Source organism: Neolamprologus brichardi, chromosome 6 (assembly GCF_056152115.1).
Source record: "Neolamprologus brichardi isolate AB-2024 chromosome 6, ASM5615211v1, whole genome shotgun sequence".
Classification (NCBI taxonomy): Eukaryota; Metazoa; Chordata; class Actinopteri; order Cichliformes; family Cichlidae; genus Neolamprologus; species Neolamprologus brichardi.
This window is the reverse complement of record NC_142109.1, coordinates 9974367-9999460: the sequence shown is the minus strand read 5'-3', so window position 1 is coordinate 9999460 and position 25094 is coordinate 9974367. Positions and strand designations below refer to the sequence as shown.

Below are 25094 nucleotides of genomic sequence, written 5' to 3'. Positions count from 1 at the left end.
GTCTCCTCCTCCCTCTGAGGACCGAGTCTGGCAGAGTTTAGAGGTTGTTCAAAACTTTCCCTCTGTGTCTGATCTTTGAGTTGATCCAGGAAGGAAACTCCGAGCACATCTTCTGCCGCCCCATTTTCCTCTAAACTAGAAAACTTTGCTCACAAAGATGTTTCCATGTTAAAGGCACAGAAGCTTGATGTCATCTTGTTGGCTGTGCAGAACAAGTGAAGAAACGGCGCTGAAAGTTGGAGGAAATGGCATCAGCGGCACGTTTCTCGACTCGTTCTAGTTTGTTGTAGCCCAACTCTGCACGGCTCAGTCTGCAGAATGACCCCGCCTGTCTGATTGTATGTGTGTGTGCGTTTGTCCGTGTGTGTGTGTGTCCCTGTCACTAAGAATAGCACAGGCCTCATGCAAACCAGTTCATAGTCCAACAGGTCAGCACCATGGAGAGCAGCAAGAGAGCAGAAAGTGGTGCGCATTATTTTCTGGCAAAGACACAATAAAACCTTTAGCTCAGCCTAAAAACACTTCAATATAAAACTGCAAAAAGGCAGCTTTACATTTTAAATTCAGTCTTAAAGTGGAGATAAGTGCCCGTGAACACTACAGCAGAGCTTCTTTGGTCTCTCTCCTCTTTAGCCTATAGGATGCAGCATCCATGTTTTTGAAAAAATATAAAAATTAATCTGTAAATTTTGATTAATCTGACCAGAGAACTGTTTTCCACTTTGCCTCAGTGCATTTTAAGTGAGTGTCGGTTCTGAAAAGATGGAGACGTTTCTGGATCATGCTCACATGTGGCTTCTTCTTTGTATGATTGAGCTTTAAGCAGCATTACTGGATTATAAAATGAACTGTGTTCACAGATGTCGCTTTTAGGAAGTGTTCCTGAGCCCATGCAGGGATTTTAATGTCATTCCTGTTTTGATTTCAGTGCTGCTTGAGGGCTCAAAGATCACAGGCATCCAATATCGATTTTCCGCCTTGTCTCCTGCACACGGCAAGATTTCCTCCAGATTCTCAGACTCTTTTGATGATATTATGCAATGTAGATGATGAGATAAGTCTAAGTCTTCACAACCGTTCGCTGAGGACCGTTCTGAAACTCTTTGCAGATTGAACCTCTACCCATCTTTAGATCTGAGAAACTCTTCCTCTCTACGATTTCCTTTTTATACCCAATCGTCTTACTGACCTGTTTCCAGTTAACCTAATTAACTGCAAAAGATTTCCTTTTAGAACCACTTACTTTTCCAGCCTTTTGTTCCCCAACTCCTCTGAGACATGTTGTTGCAATCAAAATTTTAACAGCTAATTTTCTCAATTCAAACATTTGATGTGTTTTCCATTTTATATTGTGACTAAAATATGAGATTTACACAATGACGGGGGTCACCCCCTCCTTTCAAATTTAGGATCTAAATTCACCTCTTATATAAAGTCTTGGTCATTATTACAGTCATGGTAAAAAGAAGAGCACAAACTGTCAGTTTTTAGATTTTACATATGAGGATATGAGAAGGAAAATAATTTTTAAAAAAATTAAATACAACCTCAAACAAACAAGAACACATGACATATTACACTGTGTAGATATTTTACTAAAATTAAGCCATAATTTTAGAAGCACTCTGTGGGAAGAAAACTTATAAGCGTAAGGAGCGGCCAGGTGCTGCTAATCAAATGCACTTGATTAAACGATCATCAACAAGTGCGAACACTTCTACCAAAGCAGACGTTTGGCAGCCTGCTGTTCTGGAGCATCAGCAATGATGTTAGAGAAGCATCTGTGGCTGTCTATCAATCTGGGAAGGGTCATAAGGAAGAGGTTAGCAAAGAAAAAGTTGGATAATTAGGGAGAAGGAGTTCTGGGAGGCTAGGTGTACAGCAAAGAGAGAGGTGACAAAGGCAAAGGAAAAGGCTTGTAGTGAGTTGTGAGGCTGGACACTAAGAAAGGGAGACGCAGAGAAAGGATGTGATAGGGATGGAAATGTATTAAGAAGTGAAGAGAGTGTGTTGAGAAGGTGGAAGGTGTGCGTTGAGGGTTTCATGAATAAAGTAAAAGAGGAGGATAAATGTAGGATAGCGAAAAGTGCAGACAGAATGGAGAGGAGTGTCAGGGGTGTATTCTGACAGAAGGATAAAGAGTAAAAGGGAAGTACAGGTTGAGCTGTTTGGAGACAAAGTTAAAGAGGGAAGTTTGGACCTGTGAAGAGGTGGGATGGTCGATGTTTAAGAATCAGGGGAGGCTCATGATGTAATGAAGGAGGACGGGCAGAGGATTGGTGTGACAGAGGACCCCCTAAAGGGAACAACTGAAAGATGCAGCAGCCACATTTGGTGAAAACCAATCAGCACAAACATCTCATATCACCCGTCAAGCACGGTGGTGGAGGAGTGAGGATTTGGGCTTGTTTTGCAGCATCAGGACTCAGGCACCTTTCTAGTTATTGAATCAACCATGAACTTCTCTGCGTACTAAAGTATTCTAGACTCAAATGCGAGGCCATCGGTCTGATAGCTAAAGCTCGACTGAAATCAAGATCTGCAACAGGACAATGATCCAATGAAAATGAAAAAGTATACTTTCTCTGTGCCATGACTGTATGTACGCTGTATGTATAACCAATAATGCATAATCAGGTAGAACAGAACTCTCGTGGGGCTTTTTCTTTGGCCAGGTTTACTCATTACATGTCCTTTAATATTAATATTGTCATCAGTATTCACTCCACAAGCATATCATACAAGTGATTAAAAGAATAAATGAGGATGTGACTATTTAAGGCTTTGCAAAGTGAGTGGCCATGTGTGTGAAGAAGCAAAAGCAATCGACCCCAACCAACGAGCTTCTTCGCTGTAAAATGTTTTGTTATGATCAATCACCGTTCCAGCTTCTCGACTAAACTGCACATTATTATATATATGTCATTGGTGAACTTGCACAGCAGGCCTTTGAACACAGTGTTTCTGTTGAGAAGTTAAATGTGCACATTTAATAAGCATTAATAATAGTTTCCAAGGAGCTGTAAGCAGAATCGGGCTGTGATCCTCTGCAGATTCATCAGTCCAAGCGACTTATTTCATGTTCTCACAGAGCCACTTGATACTTATTATCACTACAACTATAGAACTGCTCATTATAGCTGCTTTAATTTCAAGAATACAATACAGATTTAAAAATCTGTATCGCTTTCGAGAACAATCCCGCCTCTCCATCGCAGACATAATATGCATCTCGCTAAGAAATGAAGCACGATCACAAGATTGTCTTTGATATTTTTTGTGTAAAATGGAGTTAAAAGAGGCAAAAAAAGGGGAAAAACACAAGAGAGCCAGAGTTTCTGGAATGTTTTATGATAATTCATTTTAATGCATCTTTCTGCAGGTGTCTCTCACGCGCAGGTAAACACAGCGCATGCAACACATGTACACTGTCCATTTACACAATCCCTTGGTTGCTTAATAAAAGTTGCCCACTTCCTCCTCCTCCTGCCTTTTTGCATAGTTAACACTTTACTGCCCCATCTTTTGCCCTCCCTCTTTCTTTCTCGTCTTATCACATTTCCTTAAAATGATATGAACGTTAACCGGGGGGGAGGCGGGGACGGAGATCAAAAGAAGATTTAAGGGAAGGAGGAGGAGGAGAAGGAGGGGAAGAGAGAAAGGGGGGGGGGGGGGGGGTGAGGAATAGTAGAGAAGTGCACGATAACATGAAAAACACTTCTAGCTCTACATCCCGTTCCTATTCACACATACACACAAACACAGGTCATACAGCACCGTTACATCGATACGCTCATTTACAGACAGCCAGACAGTCTTTGCTCCGTGCTTTGTAAAGCAAACTGTGTAGCCACGCATATTCAAAACACTATTAAGAGATACAGCATTCAGAGTGGGAACTAAAACTTTGATTTTGGATATTTCAGAACTGACTCTGGACACCTGACGAGGTCCGAGAGGTCGAAAGCGAGTCTTTAAACTACTGGACCAACAAACATGGCATGCATAGAGGAGCGGCACCACAAAGACTGTATAGGCCTACAGCACTAACCCACCGCATACGTACACAGTGCCATAGAGAAAGAGATTAAGCTAGAGAAAGACGTTTTTAAATATCTCTGCCAAAACAGGCATTTGGGGTGGGGGGGTCTTTTTTTTTTTCCTTTTTTAATTTTTATTTTTGCATCAATTTGGAAGACGAAACGTGCTTAAGACTAAGTTCAGGACTAACTTAGACATGAGGTTATAAATCAGAGCTTTTTGAATTTAAAACCCACCTTCCTCCAAACCGCAGCCTGCACAGACACACGTGTGTGTGAGCGAGCGTGCATGTACATATTGATCATTGCAGGCTCATGATGCAACTTCCACAGGCTGAAGAGAAGAAAATCAAGTAAACAGACACTCTTGTTGGTGATCAATAGAGCACGTACACACTATTAGCACATTCACTGGGACTCTTGATCACCGCTCTTCATACTGACCGGCTCACTGTGAGGTACTGGGAATGCTAACCACCTGGAGTTTTCTGGAAACTGGCCACCAGCGGGCTTTGTTTCACACTGCTGTCTGTGTGTTTGTGGAGCTAATGTGACGGTTTATGATTGCCCAGTTTAGATGCTGGTGTGGGTCGAGACTGAAGACGGCGCGGCTCTGAGTCCTGATCTGATGCTGGATGGGTCTTTAATGAAATGTGGCTGGGCTGTACAAGCTGGAGTAAAGTCTGGCCGAGGCTGCCTCTAACCAGCCGGAAGTCATCAGACTTGTATGATGAATTCTGGGTTGGTGTAGGAGAAGCCTTGAAACTCGTTCTGGTCAAGGTTCATGATGAAGAGCTTGTCTGTTGGCGTCAGCTCCACCACCATCTTTGTAAACTCCTTGTCGAAGTTGCAGACGTCTCTGCGTGTTTTCTGACACACACACGCACAAAAAAAAAAAACAAAAACAGAAAGAAGGAAGAAAGAGAATAAAGTTAGAGCGTATTTGTAAAAGAGGTTTTTTTAAAAGGCGGTTCAGACAGAGGGTTGACAACAAGGAATTAGAACATCTATGTTAGAAAAAGCACAAAGATGAAGCGTAGAGGAGGAGGCAAATACTTGTGACACAAGCAAAGACACAGTTTGATCATTTCCAGAGGTGGGACAAAGTCAGTGTCTAGTGCCTGAAGTCTAGAAAGTCAAATTCAACGTCTAAAATCATGTGATGAATTCAAAATCAGTCCATAAAACACTAAAATATCCTGAAAACCTGCTTCAACGAGCTGCGGTCTTGTGTTTTTGGCTTAAAGTTTATAGGCCTCAGCTCCACTTGCTACTCTTTTTCTGCAGTGTAAATGACCAATGATGGACTGATTATACACGTCCACAGTCATGACACTTTAACTGATTGATGCTCAATCATCCAGGTAAGTAAATCCTAAAGATTGATTCTGTTCATCTGGATGAGGATGTACACATCCTGGACAGGGAGGAACGCTGGTTTGAGCGCAGAGTCAAGAAAGCCATTTACATGGAAAGGGAAAGACCATCTCTGAATCGAGGGGGGGGCCTAAGGGTACATCTTTTGTCATCTTAAAATGCTGAGATTGCAGCCATTCCCCAACTCTCTGTAAATGGTACTCATGGTCTTTGATCAATGGTCATGACAATTTGCGTATTAATGATGAAGGAACTGACCTCACAGCCCATTGTTCATTTATTGGGCTGGTTTCAGTTATTGTGCAAATGTACTGTTTATAAGGTTGGGGAAACCTGCAGTCAGCTGAGACTGAAGAAGTGACTCCTGCTGAAAACGCTGCGTCCAGATGAACAGAATCAACCTTTTGGGATTTAACTGATTCAGTTTTTCATGCTTTCAAGTTTGACGTCAGCAGCATGTAAGAGCAAAGCTTTTAAATCCAAACTGATGATCTGAAGTCTGCAAAAACGCTTCGTAGAGCTGAGGGCAAATGAAGACTCGACCCCTTGAGTTTGTCTTAATAGGGAAACTCTGTGAAATGGTCATAATGTGATTATATTGATCAGGTCAGCTTTAGTCTTTGGGTTGAGGTGATATAAAGTCATTTCAGGTCAAAGGACTTAAAGTTAAAACAATAATCTAACATTCATATGAACACTCAAACTGATTTGGTATCCTGATATCCTCACTTTTTCTTACTGGTCTTTTAAGGTTTCCTGTCATCATCTGTTTCAGTGTCCATATGAACATCTGGCTATTTTTTTATGAATCAGTCGTGTGGGCTGCGTGTGCGTTTTGATGTCAGAGTCCAGTGTAGTCCACACCTCTGATCACTAGTAAAAGGTGGCACCACCAAAACTGTTAGACTGAGCACGACAGATCAGATTCCAAATAGACTGAGAAAGCAAGTGGATAACAAACAAAACACACCCTGCGGACGAACCCAGAAACACAGTCAAAGAGACCACCCTGAACAACTTCAACAGCACAGATGCAGAAAGACCCAAGACAAACTTCCAGAGCAAGAGAGAGAGAGAGGAAATGTTCCAGTACAGAGCAGACGAGGATCGATAAAAGAGACCTGCTGAGGACCACAACCGAAAGGATTTCACACAGGGAGGTGAAGCAGTGAGCCCAAGACACACACACTCACACACACACACACAGAGTTTTAGTTTCCTACCTCCTCGTTTCATCACAGGGCTTCCAGCTGAAATGACTTTCCTCATCACTACCACTGGTCCATGTGTTCACCATTAGTGCACGAAGCAAGTGTATGTTTGTGGCTTCAGAGTGTTTCATTGATTCATTGATTAAAACTTTGTGTAAGGAGACTGAGTAACAATAATCACACAGTATATTTGGATTTATGTTTAACGATTTATAAATCGGACTGATGGTTTATGTGTCACAAGCTTTAAAGACGCCAATAAATCAGTTTAAACCTGTGACTGATAAAATTTTGTCGGTGCCACAGTTAAACCATTCAAGTTTTATACATTTTTATTACATTTTTCATACGTCTACATGAAACCATTAGAATTATTTTGGCCGTGCGGTGGGTTCAATCTTCATAAAGCTGCTGCAGGTGTTTTCACAAAATAGTCGAGCATCCAGATGTAAGAAGACTCCATTCAAATACAGGAGTAGTAATTTCACTATTGACCAAGTATCACAGCAGAGCCATTTTAAATGACTTGATGCGTCAACAAATAAAAAATGTGCAACTGTCCGGCAGTCCAACCTCAACTCAGACAACAGTAACAGCGATGTGACGAAATCCAGAAATTTCCTACACTGACCTTTTAAAGGGCTCACTAGTGTCCTACTACGTCTCGACCACAGACAGCGTAAAACAAGGACGTAGCTTAAAACTGTGCCGAAAACCTGCGTTCTTTTTAACAGCCAGCAGGGGGCGATAGCTGGAATTGAAAAAAATGACTTCCGGTCCTCTATAAATTTAAGGGCAAAGCGCCGCCTGACCTCAGTAAACATTTTCCTGCTCCAGTTTATCTGCTCAGTCACTCCTTTCATGTCATACTGAATTAAAAAGATGATAATTTTTTTAATCTTTTTTTTTTTTTTTTTTTTTTTTTAAGTTCACGGTTCATTGTGATTGATTAGTCGTTAGCCAATGAGCATGCAGTTTCAGTCTTTTTATTACAAAAATGTAGTTTCAATCATTATTTAGGCATCCAAATTCTTTTAGTTTTTGTTGACTAAATAAAAGATTATCACAGACTAAACCCAAAGTTGATTCATTCGACTAAATTATAAAGTGTAAATGTGTTTTTACCGGTGAGAGCTGCTCCACGTGGTTTACAAAGCGTCTTATTTCCCATGACATCAACTGTGAAACGTTTCCATATGTTTGCTCTTTCCTTCATCTCAAGCATTAAAATCTTTTCACGTTTTCACGAGAAACCAGAAGCATGGGATATTACTTCTGACTGGATCACCTCCAAACTCGTCCTGCCTTTCTACACAGCCCAATCAGTTTGGATCGGAACATTTTCATCTTGTTTTTATTCACTAACAAAAGTGTCAAAGGGGCATTTTGATCATAGCTTTTATTTAGTTATCTCGTTTGTCAGAAAAAAAGGTGTTTTATTGTTGTTGGTGGCAGAAGCTTTAAACTGGGGACTTCATTAACTAGTGGGTGTTATCACTGTCGCTACATCCATCCGTCTCTGGCCTTTGGGAAAGCTTTAAAAATTGTGCTAAAGCTTTCATAACTATTGTGAATGAGGGCAGCCTAGCAGATATTAGCTGTTGTTATTCTGCACTGTATGCGTGTTAAATGACACTTTTCCCAAACCAAGTCTGAATTTATGTGATGAGTTAGGGGACTTTTCACAGACCACTGAGAATTTGTGGTCCCTCTGCTTGGATGGGGGTATCTGATGCACTGTGTTTGGGTGCAACAACATTAACAAAGCAGACACAGCAGAAGTAGTCTGGTAGGCATCAGTGAGTATATTATCAGTTTCCAGTCATACAGGACAATTACACAATCCACTGAAGCATCTCTCTCATCCAGAAACAATGTATCCAAATACAGTATCTCTCTGATATATAGAACTCAATATATATATATATATGTATAATTTTCTCTGCACTCTCTCTTGTTATTTCAACATGTATTCCTCACCATTGCCATCATCACAATAAGCGCTTTTTCATCTGGAAGAATAGTTTTTCAAGAAGCATTTTTGTAAAACAAACCCTTTGATATCGCCTTCCTGTCTCTTCTTTTTTTTCTTTTCTTTTTGATACGAGCTCAAAGAACATCATTTGACACACTGTTACTACCCTGCATCGTTACACAGTTACAAAAGTTTAATACAACTCAGACAGTTCATTTGATATATGAAAATTATGGGATATTGTATTACTTGTGAACAGAAACTATAATGCATATTATAATTATACATGTACTGCAAAATGGCACAAAATGGCTGCCTTCATCACAGTTGTTGAGTTGTTTCACAGCCTTGTGAATTCTGGACTTTATTTTGGCACTTTTGGACATCCTGTTTCTGTAAGCTAACAGACTACCGACTTCACAAAACTCTAAACACCTTCATCATATGTGAAATTCTCCAAAGATGGTTGTGCACAAGCAAAGAGATATGATCTCTGTCATTAAAAACAATGTAACTGTGGAGATTGTTTTCGGAAATTGATCATGAGAAGAGCTTTAAAAAAAAAAAGAAGAAAGAAAACAAAAAAACCCCCAAACAAACAATGAAATTTAAAAAAAAAAAAAATCACTAAGTTGACGCAGATTTTAGACAAAAGTAAACATTCGGAAAAATGATTAGTAGTCAAACAATCATAGCAAAGCAATTGGTCAATTTTCACTTACACTGCATGAATTACCAACATGTGATCATAGTACACTCATCAATATCACCGATAGGTTGTCATAGTCAATATGCAATTACAAAGGAGGGCAACATAGAGACGGAGCAGGCTAAAGTCGCCCCTGAGGTCTGACTCCGACATCAGCCTGCTGGTGTGAGCAGCCGTGTGGCATTTAGGAGCGAGCAACATGTCTGTACTAAAGATAAAAATACAGCCAGTAGAGCTGCTACAAGAGCAGCAGTGTAACGTGACGTGCTAAACTACAATAAACTCAGAACAGTGTCGCTGCTGCAAACAAGATTAGCCGCCTACTGGCACCTTGACACTTGATTATTTTAGTCGCATTTCAGTGGAGCACCTGTCTGCATTTCATGTGTGAACATTATTTAGGAAATACAAGAAATACATCCGATTAAATTTTTTTCTGAAAGTCAGATGAGATGATAAATATCACCCATGTTTATGCAGAGGTGTTAGCCTGGTTTACTGTGAAAAATGGAAGCTGGGGGGGACGAGCTAGCCTGGTTCTCCTCACTAATGTGGCAACAATAACTACCATTAACTACACAGAAATCGTTTATTTAATGTTTTAATCTTTAAAGCAAATGTAGCAACCTGCAAGGCAAAGGTTATTAAACTGAGAGGGTTAGCAAAGCTAGATTAATGAGCTAGTGGCTAACTGCTAACCAAGTCTTTTATTTTTTTTCTTTGTGCAATGTGTATAAAAAACAAACAAACTGGCAGCTAGACTAATGTTTTACTGTTTGTAGCTAACAATCTTCAAAATATAAATTGTTACTCAATGTTTAGCACTGTTAACCGTTTGTGCTCGCTAGCAGTTTAACTGTGCAAATTCATGCTAATTTGTACAAAAAGCATAACAGACTGGAATAGTTATTTTTAATATTAACATATTAACTAAAAAGATACCACCCTGCTTTGTAATATTTAAAAGTTGGTAATCAAGTTGTTTAGGAGTTATACTTTTAATGGGTTGCTGTTTATGTGCTACCTATCAAACTTTACAGCAGTGCCAGAAGGTAAACCAACCAGGTTGCTCAAGGACAGCTAAATGCTACCTTTCAGTGTCATCATCTGTCATGTGGCTCTTTCCTTACAGGCCACTGATGTCCTTTCAGCAACTTAGGGAGGTTTTATATCATGTAACACTATTTTACCAACCAGGATATCTGTGCTAGTGTGCTTGCTAGCTTCCCCATAAAGCGAGACAGTTGTACTGCTTTGTTTATGAGTTTAAGCCACAACTTGCAGCTTTGTTGTGTTGCATATCTGTGAAACCACAGAGACGTGTTAATCTGCTTTACTTCTGGTTATCTTATTGTTGAGATTAGAAAGAGCCAGGCTAGCTATTTCTAGGTGCTTCCAAACTTAATGCTAACTGCTGGTCAGCAACCCCTGGTAACCACCTGATGCTAAGGAAAAGCGCGTATTCTGTGACCAGTTGGTAAGAGGTTGCTGGCTGTTGCTAGGTGAAATTGGTCACAAAGAGGGCTGTGGGCTGAAAACCTCCATGCAGTTAGCTTATATGGAACACGCAGATTTGTCTGAAAAGACTCACAGTACTTGCAAAATGTTTGCCTTTAAAGTAAAAGTTGTGTCTTACTGCTGCAACCAAAATATTTTTAAAAAAGCACAACTTTTACTTTAAATGCAAACTGTCTTTTTTTAAGTTTCACTAAAATTTGGAGAGTAACTATAGAAAATATTTGGCATCTTCCACGTAGAAATAGCATGCAGGTTTTGGGTGCAGCAACCTCTGTGCAACGCTTTTACCTAGCAACAGCCAGCAACCAGTCTCCAACCAGTCAGAGAACACACGTTTTACATTGCCAGGGGGTTGGGAAGTGTGTGACTGAGGCTTAATCCCTACCTAGCTACAACGCCACGTACATTAACACTAGAGTGATATTATTTGCTATCAAATTGTGATGAGTTAAAAGGAAAAGACACATTTCCCAAAATGTTGAGTGATTTCTTTCACCCTTCCAAATACAATATGAAATATGAAATTGTGATTTATTTATTTTTTTGTACAGTATGTGTGGTGCAAGAGATACTAATGCAGACCAGTAATATGCGGCATGGTCAGTGATCTGTGTAGGAGTACTCAGGGTTAACAAATGAGAAGCCTTGGAATTCTTGCTGGTCCAGGTTGACTATAACGTCCTGATCTGGGGGGGTCAGCTCTGGGGGATGGCGTGTGAAAAAGCGGTCAAAGTTCTCCCCATCACGCCCACACTGCCATGGAGAGGAGAGGAGAGAGATCGGGGGGATGCAGTGAGTTTGATGAAGGATGACAGGAAAAAAAGGACAACAAACAACAAAGAGAAAAAAGAGAAATACAACTAAAATATGGCATCAACCAATCAAATCATTCACAGCCGAAACTGTGGATTTCCATTGGTCCATACGTGAGCCAGGTGAAATCTGCCTTCATCATTGGTGACTACACTCACAAAAAATAAATAAATAAATAAATCAGCTCTGCATTGGTGAGTGTAGTGACCAACGGCAGGTGATGGTTGGGTTTGAAGGATGAGCAAACTAATCCTGATAACTTACCTTAAAGGTTTGACCAAACTGTGGCATTTTCTTCACTACTGTGCAAAGATTTCTAAGGCATTTAGTGAAGGCTGATAAAGTGAACAGCTGAAGTGAGTCAGCGTGTCATATACTCACAGCTTTCGGTTTGAAAGGCGGCTGGACTTCCTTATTCTCCAGTTTTTCCCAGTCTATGTAGCGGAAGAAGGCGTGCTCCTTGATGTCTCTCTCACCTTCTGGGCCGCAGCCCAGACGCTTAGCCGGGTGTTTGGTCATCAGCTAGAGATTACACACAGACATACAATGCAAGATGAGTCGTATTCGTTTAGTCCTTTAAAACGGACCCATAATCAATCTGTAGCATGTATGCATTACATAAAGGCAGCATTTTTAAATTAAAACACAGCAATGCAGAGTCATTATGTCATGCAAAATATTATTAATGAAATGAAAAACAGTGATCTTTATTCATGTGTACTGTAACTATTTAACGCATTAGTAAACAAATAAAAAGATATCACAGATGAGGAGGTGTGGAGGGCAAATAAACAAGTACAATCATCGTTTGCTGCCACGAGCTGTTAAGAGGCAGTTCAGCCTCACTGCTGGAGGGTGCGCACTAACACGCAGCAGCCTTTATAATATGACGAACCCTCCAGTGCTCAGAGTGAAAAACAAGCAGAGGTTTCAGGGGCCACATTAGGAGTTACCCTGCATGTATGCGCATGCAAGCATGTTTTCTTACCCCCTTGCAGATAGCAACTGCTTCTTTGGACATGGATTTAGGGTATGAGACGTGATGCTCCATGATGGACTGGAAAAGCTCATCTTCATCTTCACCATCGAAAGGCGGCTAGAGAGGCACAAATGCAGAGCCTTTTTTTTAGTTGTTGTTTTGGTAAAAAATAATAATAATAATCATTTAAGAGGGTAAGCAGTAGATGAATACAAACCTGTCCAGCAAGCATTTCATAAAGCAGGACTCCAAAAGCCCACCAGTCCACAGACTTCCCATAAGGCTGATAGGCTATGATCTGCAAGAGAAAGAATAGGGTTGCAATCAATGTCTGAAAGATTAAAATAAACCAATCAACAACTAGACAGTGGCTAACCCGTAAAACACACCTCTGGAGCGATGTAGTCTGGCGTCCCACAAAAAGTCTTTGTGGTAACGCCATCAAGCATGTTTTCTTTACACATTCCAAAATCTGCAATCTTTATATGGCCCTCAGAGTCCAGCATCACATTGTCCAGCTTCAGATCCCTGCAAAAACATCCAAACACACAGATGTTACTCACATCTGTAAACTAAAAGGGACCGGAAACTACACGGGAGTAGCCGAGCTGATTCAAAAACCATCTCACCGATACACAATGCCCTTGGAGTGAAGGAAGAACAGGCCGATGGCAATCTCAGCAGCATAGAACCTAAAACAGAGGCAAACATCCGTCTTTAACTGTAAGGTGTGTTTGGTGATGCTCTGATCTCTCCTATTGAAGCCCTTCAGAGAGGTTAAAGTGTGCATTTTCATTTTTTAAGCACCACGAATGTTTGTAAGTATAACGCACAAAATGCATAAAAAGTTCATTTTATAACAGTTTTGGCTGCCACTTTAAGTAAAGTATAACCTTTCTGAGCTGCAGGGCTTTTACTGCAAAGGAACTCGTCTCTCCTCATACACGGATCTGCGCAAGTGTTAAAACAGGAAGTGCCTGTTAACCTGTCATCTGGTAAAGGTTTATCTAGACCTTAAGTTTGCACAGTCTTCAACAAAGATGCCAGCATTATGTGAAGACCAGCTGCTGAGTGCATGAATGTAAATACAGACAGTTAAGGATTATGTGACAACAGTGGCAGAAAAAGGTAGGTGCTGCTTCATCCCTGTAGCTAACACGGAGCTATGTTAGCAAAGCTTTGAGGTGGAATACACAGTTTAACTCGCCATCTGTTTAAACATTTCCTATTAAGGGCATGTTTTGATTGTGCTTGTGTAAACACCATGTGTGTAGATACAGGCTGAGAAAAAGCTCTGTTAACTTGCATTATGTAATGTCATGCTAATTAGCCACGTGCACATGTTGCTTACGTTAATGAGCCAAGTGGAGCTGCGGTAGTTAGTCCCTAAGATTCCCTGAGCTGTTATGTTTATTGGGCACATATTACACTTAAATTACACTTAAATGAAACTACCATAAAAATAAAGACTGTTCATTTCTTTTATAAGTGAACAAGGGGGGTCAAATTTATTTTTTCTCCAGCTATATATGAAGATAAAATGGCAATTTTTTATCTCACTCAATGTAAGTCAAAAGCTCTTCTTTCAGACTAAACACTGAGTCAATGAGAACAGATATGTTTAATAAGGTCATCACAGGAACACAGCTGTTCAAACCTTCTGTTTGCAAGATGGAGCCTATCAAAGCGTGGCTCACTTAATGGAAGGAAGAGGAGAGCCAAAACTGCTCGTTTGAGACAGTGAATTAACTGACGAGCTGCACCGAGATCCAGTAATGTATAAAAAAGGATTATTTGGAATTGTGAATATGCAAAGTTATCTTAGTCCTGAAGTGCAATTTGGAGTATTGTTGCATCACTTATAAGTAAAAAAGCAAGAACAGACGAGGAGAAGCAAAAACAAGATAATCGTGGCACATCAACTTTGATGTGAAACTAAACTTATTAGTTAAGGAAAGGCAATTTCTGGATGCCAAATTCTGTTTTGTAAATCACCATTGAGTTTCTTAAGTGGGAGATTGTTTAAGAGCATCGAAATGCTTGATTCTCTTCTAGATTTGATCAAACTCACTGTGTGTGTCTGTGTGTTTGTGTGTGTGTGTGTGTGTGTGTGCGCGCGCGCGCGCGCGCATGCACTCACACAGCATGAGGCTCCTTAAACTTGCCGACCTGTTGGATATGGTACATAAGGTCTCCTCCATTAATATACTCCATTACAAAATACAATCGGTCCTAGGAGCAATAAAGAAGAAGCAGGAGACCAGAAGAGAGGAATAAATTATTCAGAATCACAGTTTACCGACAGGCTGATAATTACACAGTTCAAATTTACACAGTAAACAGACCAAAGCAAACAAGCCATGGAAAGCACTCTGATAACATTATAAAAGATAAGAAAGAAGCTGGTCTCGCTTCAAGCTGTCTCACCATGGTTTGGAAGCATGAGTGCAGCTGAGTGAGGAAAGGTGGTTTTCCTGACAGGGCGAGGACTCTCTTCTCCACCATGGTGCACTCCACGTCATCGTCTTGGATCACCACGTCTTTTTTCAGGATTTTGATGGCGTACAACTCATCTGTGCCTTTCCTCTCAGCCAGCATCACCTTTGAGGGAGTCAACCAAAGGAAATCAGTGAGTTTTAAAGAGATTTAATTCTGCCCACCGGCTGCCATGTTTACATCAGAAACATCACATTTCTACTGACGCGTGCCCCACCTTGCCGAAGCTGCCCTTGCCCAGAACCATGATGAAGTTGAAATCTGAGAGCTTGACGCGGTCCTGATTGCCGTTGCTGTCGTACTTGCACACCGAGGAGGAAGAAGAGGAGTCAGTGGGCTTCCCTGGACCCACTCTCGCTCTCTAGAATTAAAATGGGGAAGGGGGAAGACGTAGTTTATTAGAGAACAAGAAATAGGCAAGAGCACAAATTAAACCAGTCGTCATTCTCGTCGATTTCTGTGAGTCTTACCTCAAACCTTTGCCGTAGCTCCTCATTACCGTCCTCTCCCTCTGGCTGGACGGGAACATTAAAGTATTCTCCTTCCTCCTGGGACAGCAGCTTAAACCTAAACCCCAGAATGAAAGCAGAGCATTGCCAGACAAAATCCAGGATTATCACCAGACTATGACAACAAAGCCTCCTAAACATTCACACCCCTGCACGTCCTGCCTGTATCATTTCTAGTTACACCTGTGTAATTTTCTCACCATCCATCTATCCCTTGTTTCTGTAGCTCTGAGATCCCAAAGGACAGTGATCCCATGAAGTCATTCCTGCTGGTCAAATCCCAGTCCCAGACCTCTACTGACAGACGGCGGTCCTTGTCAGTTTCTTTGAGGTTGCTAAAAGGAAAAAAATGGAGGACAGTCAAACGGAAGATAAAGCGTGTTCCTAATATAGCTAAAAATGAAAACCTGAGATCACAGTCCTCATCTCTCTCTGTACAAACTTAAAAACAATGCAGCAAATCAGTTTTTCATACCTTTCCTACCCGAGAATAGCTCGAAAAACAACGAGCACAAACAGGAGGAGGAGAGAGGACTGGGTCACTTGCACGAGCTCCGGTTAGCTTTGCGCATATGCGACTCAAAACGAGGCCAAGTGAGTAACTTTAATCAAAAGGCAAGTTATGTTCAACAAAAAGGTGTCTCACAAAGTGAAAGTCTCGTTCCACGTGGGGTTGAGGGAGCATTTGATGGTCTTTGTCTTCTGCTTGCTCTCACTCTTGGGATCGGGAATCAGCTTGAGCTTGACGTAGGGGTCTGACAGGCCATTGGGATCCATGGGCACCAGGTTCTTGGCCTCTTTGACTGTGGGGGGGAGGTTGAGGACATAAATACAAATAAGTGCCAGAAAATCCCAAGATAATGCACACTTTTAGACTGTCCGCAATTTGTCCTTTCCCAAAGTGTTAGCGCAACCCATCCATGTCTAAAGCTTCAGCCTGCCCTAAATAACTCTGGCCACATTAGACAACACTTAACAACAGTTTAGTTTCTGTTCCATAATCAATCCACAGCTGTCTGAAAGGGAGCGCTGGCACGTGGCTGCATGTCCCAGTGGCAATGTGGGTCAATCGTTGGATCATTGATCAACTAATGGACTTTCCGGTTTTAGTCTTAGGCTGGCAGAGAGCTTTGAGAGGCACTCAGTGCGCTCGTGTGTGTGGGAGCACTCACTGGTGACGGTGAGAGTGTCGTCAGTGATCTGCGCAGAGATGTGGATGCGTCCTCGCCTTTCCGTGTGATCCGTCCCGCACAGGCTCGGGACGTTGGCGACGCATCGCTTGTGGATGTTCATCATACAGTCTGAACAGAGAGAGAGAGAGGAAAATTGTGCAGGTTGGCTATGAATCACAATCATCACAGTCTGTCTAACATGTGACAGTCTGTGCCCTAAACCCCCCCCAAAGTAATTACCGGAAGGCTTTCAGTGCCTTATTGCCAGATTAAAAGAGATTTAGGGCTGCACCCTAACAGACACGGGGGGCTTAAAAAATTAATCAAAAAAACAAAGAGGTAAATTTGGAGACAGTTAGATAATAAGTAAAAACATGCTGGGTACTTAAAGTAATGAAAACTATTGAACTCTCAGATCCCAGACACCAGACCAAATATCACCCATACTCGTTAGGTCAGAGCAACCAGAGATGTGACCTCACTCTCCCCCAAAGCCATCCTATAGTCCCTGACATATGTAAATAAAAACAGATCTATCCATCAAATCCATAAACCCATACTTTATTCATAGTAGAACACAGAAAAGACATCAAATGTACCATTTTAAGAAAAATATACTGGCTCATCATGAATTTGATAGGAGCAACACTTCTCAATACAGGGGCATGTCTACCACTGTAGCAACAGCAAGTCTGCAAACATCTGAGATCTGAGGATGCTCCAAATCCTTTCAGTTGGTGAACTGGACTTCAGGGAGGCAAGTTCAGCACCTGGGCTCCTCTGCTATGGAGCCAATGATGTTGTAATAGCTGTAATACGAGGTTTAGCATTGTCTTGGTGAAATATGCAGGGCATCACCTGTAGAAGATGTCATCTGATGTTGCCTTTCTAGTTGTGCAAGCTGCCAAATTCCATAAACAGTAATGCACTCCAATACAATTAGAGATGCAGGCTTTTTGAACTGAGCACTGATGACAAGCCGGATGGTCTGCAGGATGTGGCGTCCACGTTTTCCAAAATAAATTTCAGACTTCGATTCGTTTGACCACAGAACAGGTTTCCACTTTCCTCAGTCCATTTTAAATGAACCTTGGCCCAGAGAAAATGCTTGAGGGCCGAAGAGCACCAACACTAAAGCCATGTGTTGTATACACAGGTCGGTCAGAAAAGTTTAAAGATTTGTCATCAGTAATAAAAGGCACAGCTAAACATTAAATCTGGACAGTGAGAGTAGAATACAGTTTAAGTCTCATTATTTTACAGACTAGTAAGTGGGAAACAATTTGATCAATGCAAGAACACAGACAAGTCTAATAACCCTTGGTCATTTCTTGGTACGTCCACTAGATGGCAGACATTTCTGATGTACCACATTTTGCTCCACTCTGTTGAATCAGTGGGTGGTGTTGAGGTTCTGAAGGTGGAGAGTGAGAAGTTAATCTCTTGCTCTCTGTAGGTTTTCTTTTCCAGTAACAATAATGTTTCTGTGACCGTGGATTTCAATGTATTATCTCCAACAGGCACTAAACACATCCATGAGAACCATTAATCCATTAAAGACTGTAAACCTTGAAGACTACTCGTGCTTGTCTGCCAACACTTACAGAAATAAGTCTCATCTTCTGTATGATAATTATACATTTACAATTAATGAACAACTCGAGTGTTTCTATGGATTAATAAATAACCAAACCTGCTTGTAAATTATGTCAAATAAGGTACTCTTGTATTTTCATGATGCAAAGTCAAAGCACAATGAGGAAACATCTGCCCACTAAATAATGCTGGCCTGAGTATAGCATTGCAGAGAGGTAACCTACTTCCTCTTCATGCCAACACAAACTGTTTGTGACACAACTAAAGAAATGGAGGGGGGGAATATTATGAGCAGCTTGATTATTGTGAAGTATGCATGCAAACTGCAGTCAGTGTTCAGCAGTGGAAGCTTTAACTTTACTTTAGCTGGAGCAATATGTGTGTCATTAATGCTGTAAAGCATTAACGACAGAGTGAAGCTTCTGTAGTAAAAAACTGATCAGGACAGGAAAAGAACTGATAAATGGGCTGATTTGGCTAAATCTGATATCAGATCAGATATAATCTAACAAACGTCAGTTTCAGCATAAACTTTTATTGTCAAATGAAAAGCTTCTAGGTGACAGAAATGTTGATCTTTGCCCGAGTATCCTGTACTGCACTCTATGCTGCAACAGGATTAGTTTTTTCGCCCTTGCTCATCTATATTGTGAAAAACTGAACACACTGAATTTGCCATTTTTTTACCACAGAAGTGAAGAAATCTTAAAAACCTGAAACTTGTGGCCAATTCCTCAAGTCTTCCTCTTTCTTTTTTTTTTTTTACACCATCTCGTAAATGTGAGAAACAACCAGATTTCATTTTCTAAACGTAGTCTACTTCCATACAAGTATCGAATCACCCAATCACATGGCAGCAACTCTATGCTTTTAGGCATGCAGACATGGTCTACACGGTCTGCTTAAGTTCAAGCCAAGAATGAGGAAGAAACTAAATTTAAATGTTTCTCAATGAGGCAGGGTTGTTGGTGCAAAACTGACTGGTGTGAGTATTTTAGAAACTGCTGATATGCTGGGATTTTCCTACATAGCCATCTGAAAGGTTTACAGAAAATAGTCAAAAAAATGAAGAAGAAAAAAAATATCCAGTAAGCAGAAGTTGTCTGGGTGAAAATGCCTTGTTGAGCTCAGAGGAGAATGGCCAGACTGCTTTGAGCTGAGAGGAAGGCAACAGTTACTCAAATCCCCACTTGTTACATTCAAGGTATACAGAAGAGCATCTCTGCAGAAGAGCCTTACATTGAAGCAGATTGGCTGTAGCAGCAGAAGACCACACCAGAGGACATTTTTTAGTTAAGTACAGAAAACCACGGCTATAGGTAACACGGGTTCACCAAAATAAGACAAGAGAAAATCAGAGAATAAATGTTGCCTGGTCGGATGAGTCCTGATTTCTGCTGCGTTATTCAGATGCTCGGTAGATGAGATTCAATACTCTCATGTCATTATTGACCAGTATCTCTGAGAAATGTTTCCAGCACCTGTGCCACAAAGAATTAAGGCACCTATAAAGGGAAATGGGGGTCCAGCTCAGTACTAGCAAGGTTTAAAAAGAGCTTAAAATGCAAGCTTCTAAAGCACAAGGCTTCCTTTCTGAAACACAGGCAGATATTCGTGTACTTACGGTCACATTTCATTCCCTGGTGTATCAGCCCGTACAGGAGGGAGCCACAGTGGTCACAGAAGGTGGGGCTTGAGTAAGTGTGGACCCTAAACTTGTGTTTACTACGAGGATCCTGTAAAGAGGAGACAGAAGATGCTTGAGTGCAATTATATTCAAGTAACTCAGACTGTTTCGGGTTGTTAAAAGATTTAAAGCTGCAAGGTTAGGTGTTCTCAGTTGTCCTGTTAGTCGGCATTTAAAGCCTGGACTCAGCTAAATTACAAGAAAAGGGGTTCTCCATTTCCTCTAACAGGTTCTTAATCATAATGTGTTTAATTTGCAAACCCACATGGATGCAAAAATAAAGTATATGGACAGCAGAACATTTCAGTCAGTGACTGATGATGAATCATTTTAAACCATGCGATATATCACGGCGCAAAAAAAAAAATCATATGATCTCCACTCCCCATGGCAGGGATTAGCCATAAGTAGATGACTTACAATACTGATTTTCTGATTTTCTCCAGAGTAAAGCCTTTAAATGTTTAAATATTTTACAGAAAAACAAAAAAACTAATGTGAGCATGAGAGGCCAAGAGATAGAGATGGAAAACTGAGTGACTTTGGAGGATGCACAAAAATAGGTAACAACAGCACTGGTGATATAACAAAAACAAAGAGCGAAATTTGAGATTAATAAACATCAGTGACATGAATTTAAAATGAATTCAAACCCACAAATTGTGTGTGTGTGTGTGTGTGTGTGTGTGTGTGTGTGTGTGTGTGTGTGTGTGTGTGTGTGTGTGTGTGTGTGTGTGCGCCTGCGTGAGTGAGTGAGTGAAAGAGAGTGAGATATTGGGTCATTAACCTGATGCAGCCAGCCAGCACATTCTCCTATACTGACGTGTCTGAATGTGATTTGTGGCGGACATGTCAGCAGGGGTAAGGCTAGGAGGTTAGGGCTGTGTGTGTGTGTGTGTGTGTGTGTGTGTGTGTGTGTGTGTTCAGGTTAAATATTTTTTAATGCATGAAGCTGTTCTGACGTTGAATAATGGTTATTAATAAAATGAGCATAGTCAGCATTGGGTTTTGTTTTGCTAATGTGCTGTTTATTGAACACACACACGCACACACACCTGTGCATGAACAGAGGTGTGTGTGTCTGACCTTTGCTTTCAGGTCTGACTAAAAATAAGGAGTAAAGGATCGAATAATCAAGCTGTGTAGATGTTTTATGCGTGCACGAGTGTGGGTGTTTACTTTCTTTATACTTACATCGGAGGCAGGTCCCTTGTCGGCCCCCGGACAGGAGAAGGTGACAAATTCATGACAGCGCTTATGGACCACAAAACAGCACACTGGGGGGAGGGAAAAAAGTGAAAATCAGCTCGGGCTTCTTTGCGGTGCCAAATAAGGCGACACAATAACAACACTGAGATAAATCAATATGTCAATTATGTGGCATTAGTCACTGCAAAAAAAGCTCCCCGTATTTCAGCAGTTCACATGCATTTCTTTCTTGCTTCCAACATCTATATTTAGTCTTTGCTTCAGTTTAGATGATTTTAAATTTAACCACAGCATGGTGGGAAGTCTAATAATCACGCTCAGTAACATTAAAGCTGCCACAGGAAACTTCCCATGTTAGAAGCTTCAAATGGCAGCAGGCAGTATAGCTGGTGATTTGACTGCTTGTTCCTGCTTGCTGCTTGAAATTATTCAGTGTAGCGACTGAAATAAACAGCTCATACTTGCATCCTTATATAGCACATGGCAGCTAGTAGGAAATAAATCCTGTTAGAGGGAAACTAGAAAGACAAAAAGTGCTTAAGATCTTCTGATCTTCACTCATTGCCAGGTAACGCAATAAAAGAAGTCTTATTTAAAAATAATCATAGAACAAAATGTGAATTTTTGTAACAAAGCTGGTTATTTTCTCTGTCGTTAAAATATCAGAAAGTACCCATCACAAACTTATAGTCAAACAAACAGTCCAACCCGACGATGTTTAGTTCACCATCTGAATCTTGTTGGCGGGAAAAGCAGAAATACTTTGTTACTGTACAGCATGCTTATTTAAATGAACACCCCAACATAATACTATTCAAGACTGTGGCTCAGACGAACACCCTATTAGTCTTATATAGACCAAAAAAAGAAAGCTATCAATTAACATCCAGAAGCTGGTTGAGTTGGGAGCAAATGACGAGGAACACAGACAAAAATGTAATTTTAAACATCGGTTTACAAGAACAAATCTCTCCTTCAGTTTATGTTATAAAGTTATGGATAGGGATGTCACCAGAACTGGGACTGATGGTACCTTTAGATTTCAAAACACTGAAAGCATTTTAAAATTAAAGCTGGTGTATGCACCGAGTAGGATTATCCACAAAATCTGCACTAACTTATAATAGAAATTACCATCAGATTAAATATTCACTTGCAGCAGAATTGGTACCAACAGTACTGACACACAAACGTCACACAGCCCCTCCCCTCACAAACAGCTGAACTGCTGTTGAAGCATCTTCAGACATCCCGATCTGTGAGGTCAATAAAGCTAAAGTATTAAACAGCTATTAATATTAACTGCTAGTATTAATAGCTACATTAGCCGTCTGTTATCATTTTGTTACGGATAACACAATTATTTGTGTCCAAAGTGAGTTACATTTCTACCAGTACCAGACTGAAGCAACAAAAAGTCTACCAGCAGCTAGACAGAAACGGTGGCAGCCTACCTTAATAAATCTGATCAGCAACGAAATATGGTGTCAAGTTACCAGAAGCACAGGAAATACACAGGGCTGAAAGTCAATACATTTTCAATACATTTAATCCAACCAATATTGTTTTATCTTTATTTATCCTTTGTCATTCTTTCCATGTGTTATTGTATCCGTAAAATGGTATTGAGTTTGAAATTCTAGCATTGTGACGACCTTCTTGCTCCTCTTTGGGGTTGGAGTGGGATGGGAATTTTGTTGGGTAGATTTGGAAGTGAGCAATTTTGAGGTATCTGCAGTTTATCTGAATATTTACTTTTCTGACCGCTTTTGACTTTAACACAAACATCTCTGCTTTCTGCTACTTGGATTTTCAAAATAAGATCCTTCATTTATAACGTGTTTGTGGGAAGTTGTTTCATGTCACTGCACATCTTCCCTAAAGCAGGCCAATTCGAACCTAAAGGTAAGGAATAATAGCACAATGTGCTTATTGCTGATGTAAAAGAAGTCAAGTTGGAGAGGCAAAAAAAAAGAAAAGAAAAAAAAAAAAGAGTAAAGAAGCTAAAGATAAAGGACGAGCTAGAAAAAAATATCCCTGAAAGAGCTGCTTTTCATTTTTATACTTTAAGTTCGTTTCAGCATCTGTGCTTTTTCACTTTTATTCAGTTAAAGAAGTTCAGTCAGTACTTAAAACTCTATCAATATCTTTTAAAATAACTATTAGTGTATCTACTCGAGAGAAAAATGTCTGCCAATTTACCAACATATGTACATTTGCTCTGGACCTAGCTGCTCAAATTTGTTTTTGTTTTGTTTTTTCAGTTTGAATTTAGTTATTTGCTTATTAAAAAAATATTCTCAAGTTAATTTTTGTGTTCTATATTTGGTATCCCTGTTGGTATAATATCGCCACAAATATGAGTGACAGCAAGTCAACACACGCTCATATCCATTCAGCTCAGTTCTATGTCGTTTCGTTGACTTCGTCATTTGCCAGCAGAAGCTAGCAGCAGTGCAAATGAAACAGAGGAGGCTAACAGCAGAGGGAGGTATTGCACGTTGCCACATCAGTAGCTATTGTTATTCTACTAGTGCTCAAAGTCCTTCTTAAGATTTCTCTCTGTTTTTGACGCTCACTCTCAAAATGTTCAGGGAGAGAAACACTACTTTGGACGTTGGTTAGGTTAAACGCTTGCTGTTGGGAAGCTTTTATTATACTTATTTTAACATAACATGTCGTCCTCCGCTCGATTCAAATTCATTTTATACGTCAACTTCACATACACAACGTGTTTAAGGAGGAAAAAGGAGAAAGAAAAACTTCTGTATCTGTATTTGAACGCAGCTATGACTTGAATTAAGCTAGTCCAAATAAAATGAAGAGTAACACTAGAACGCTTCAATTGCACACTAATACCAACAACTGGGTGTTCATATTTATCCATTCATCTCATACATTTTTTTCATTTACAAAGAAAAGTTGTTTACATAAATCCTGATGTTGCCTTATGTATAAAAGAAAGATTCCCAGTCTCTTCCTCACAGTGGAGATTGCAGTTTGTTAATTATATATACTGTGGCAGATACCCACAGTTAAGGTATAGGTACTGGATTGCAACAGGGGGAAAAAAAACTATATTGGTGCATCCCTAACAGAAACCCAACACTGTAAGTCTCCCTGGGTCTCACAAATTTCCATCTCCATGAACCAACACTCTGTAAGCTAGCTGCATGTTGCCTCTTTTTCAACATTATGTGCCAATTTAGAACACAGTGTTTGTTTAAAAGCACAAAAAAACAAACAAACACAACAAACATGCTGATAAATTGACAAAAAAAATAAAAGCAGATTCTACATTGTTATTTATAGTAATGATGAACGCAAACCAGTCGCCATCAACCAAAACTGAGGAGCAAGGCTTGGGGAGCAGATCGCTAATTCAAGTCCACTTTGAAGAAAGAAAGTCTTATATTACATTTATCTAATTTACTTGATAGTTTCTGGGTTTTTAAGTTGTGCTAGGACAGAAATAGCAATTAACAGGTGTCAAGTGGCAAACCACACACACACACACACACACACACACACACACACACACACACACACACACACACACACACACACACACACACACACACACACACACACACACACGTACTGGGTGTAGGCCTGTGTGGACCAGAAGGTTTTCAATCTGTTTTTGAATGCCAGCACAGATCTAATTAATCTCAGGTCAGTAGGTTTTTTTAATCAACCACTGATTCAAAAAAGATTTAAGAAAAAAAAATTCAGTAGAGCCAAACTAAAGCTCACAAAAAGAAACATCCACATTTTTGTCTCATTCTCAGACGCAAGTAAAG

General features: G+C 40.4%; 1 protein-coding gene across 2 annotated transcripts in view; it reads right to left on the bottom strand.

The window, feature by feature from the left end:
- Window positions 1-3674: 3674 nt before the first annotated feature.
- Window positions 3675-25094, bottom strand: part of prkcba (protein kinase C, beta a) — a 37842-nt gene continuing 16422 nt past the window's right edge. The window contains exons 3-17 of one of the 2 annotated variants that reach the window (XM_087841647.1): window positions 21277-21359; window positions 20020-20131; window positions 16800-16928; window positions 16274-16430; window positions 15828-15962; window positions 15589-15685; window positions 15336-15479; window positions 15050-15223; window positions 14763-14854; window positions 13252-13314; window positions 13012-13150; window positions 12840-12920; window positions 12632-12739; window positions 12025-12165; window positions 3675-4910 (exon numbers count right to left, since the gene is read on the bottom strand). In XM_087841647.1, the coding sequence (XP_087697773.1) occupies window positions 4758-4910; window positions 12025-12165; window positions 12632-12739; window positions 12840-12920; window positions 13012-13150; window positions 13252-13314; window positions 14763-14854; window positions 15050-15223; window positions 15336-15479; window positions 15589-15685; window positions 15828-15962; window positions 16274-16430; window positions 16800-16928; window positions 20020-20131; window positions 21277-21359 (1808 nt within the window). In that variant the 3' untranslated portion in view covers window positions 3675-4757. Of the gene's footprint in view, window positions 4911-5450; window positions 11584-12024; window positions 12166-12631; window positions 12740-12839; window positions 12921-13011; window positions 13151-13251; window positions 13315-14762; window positions 14855-15049; window positions 15224-15335; window positions 15480-15588; window positions 15686-15827; window positions 15963-16273; window positions 16431-16799; window positions 16929-20019; window positions 20132-21276; window positions 21360-25094 lie in introns of those variants that run through there. The other variant, XM_087841646.1, reaches the window with a different exon arrangement.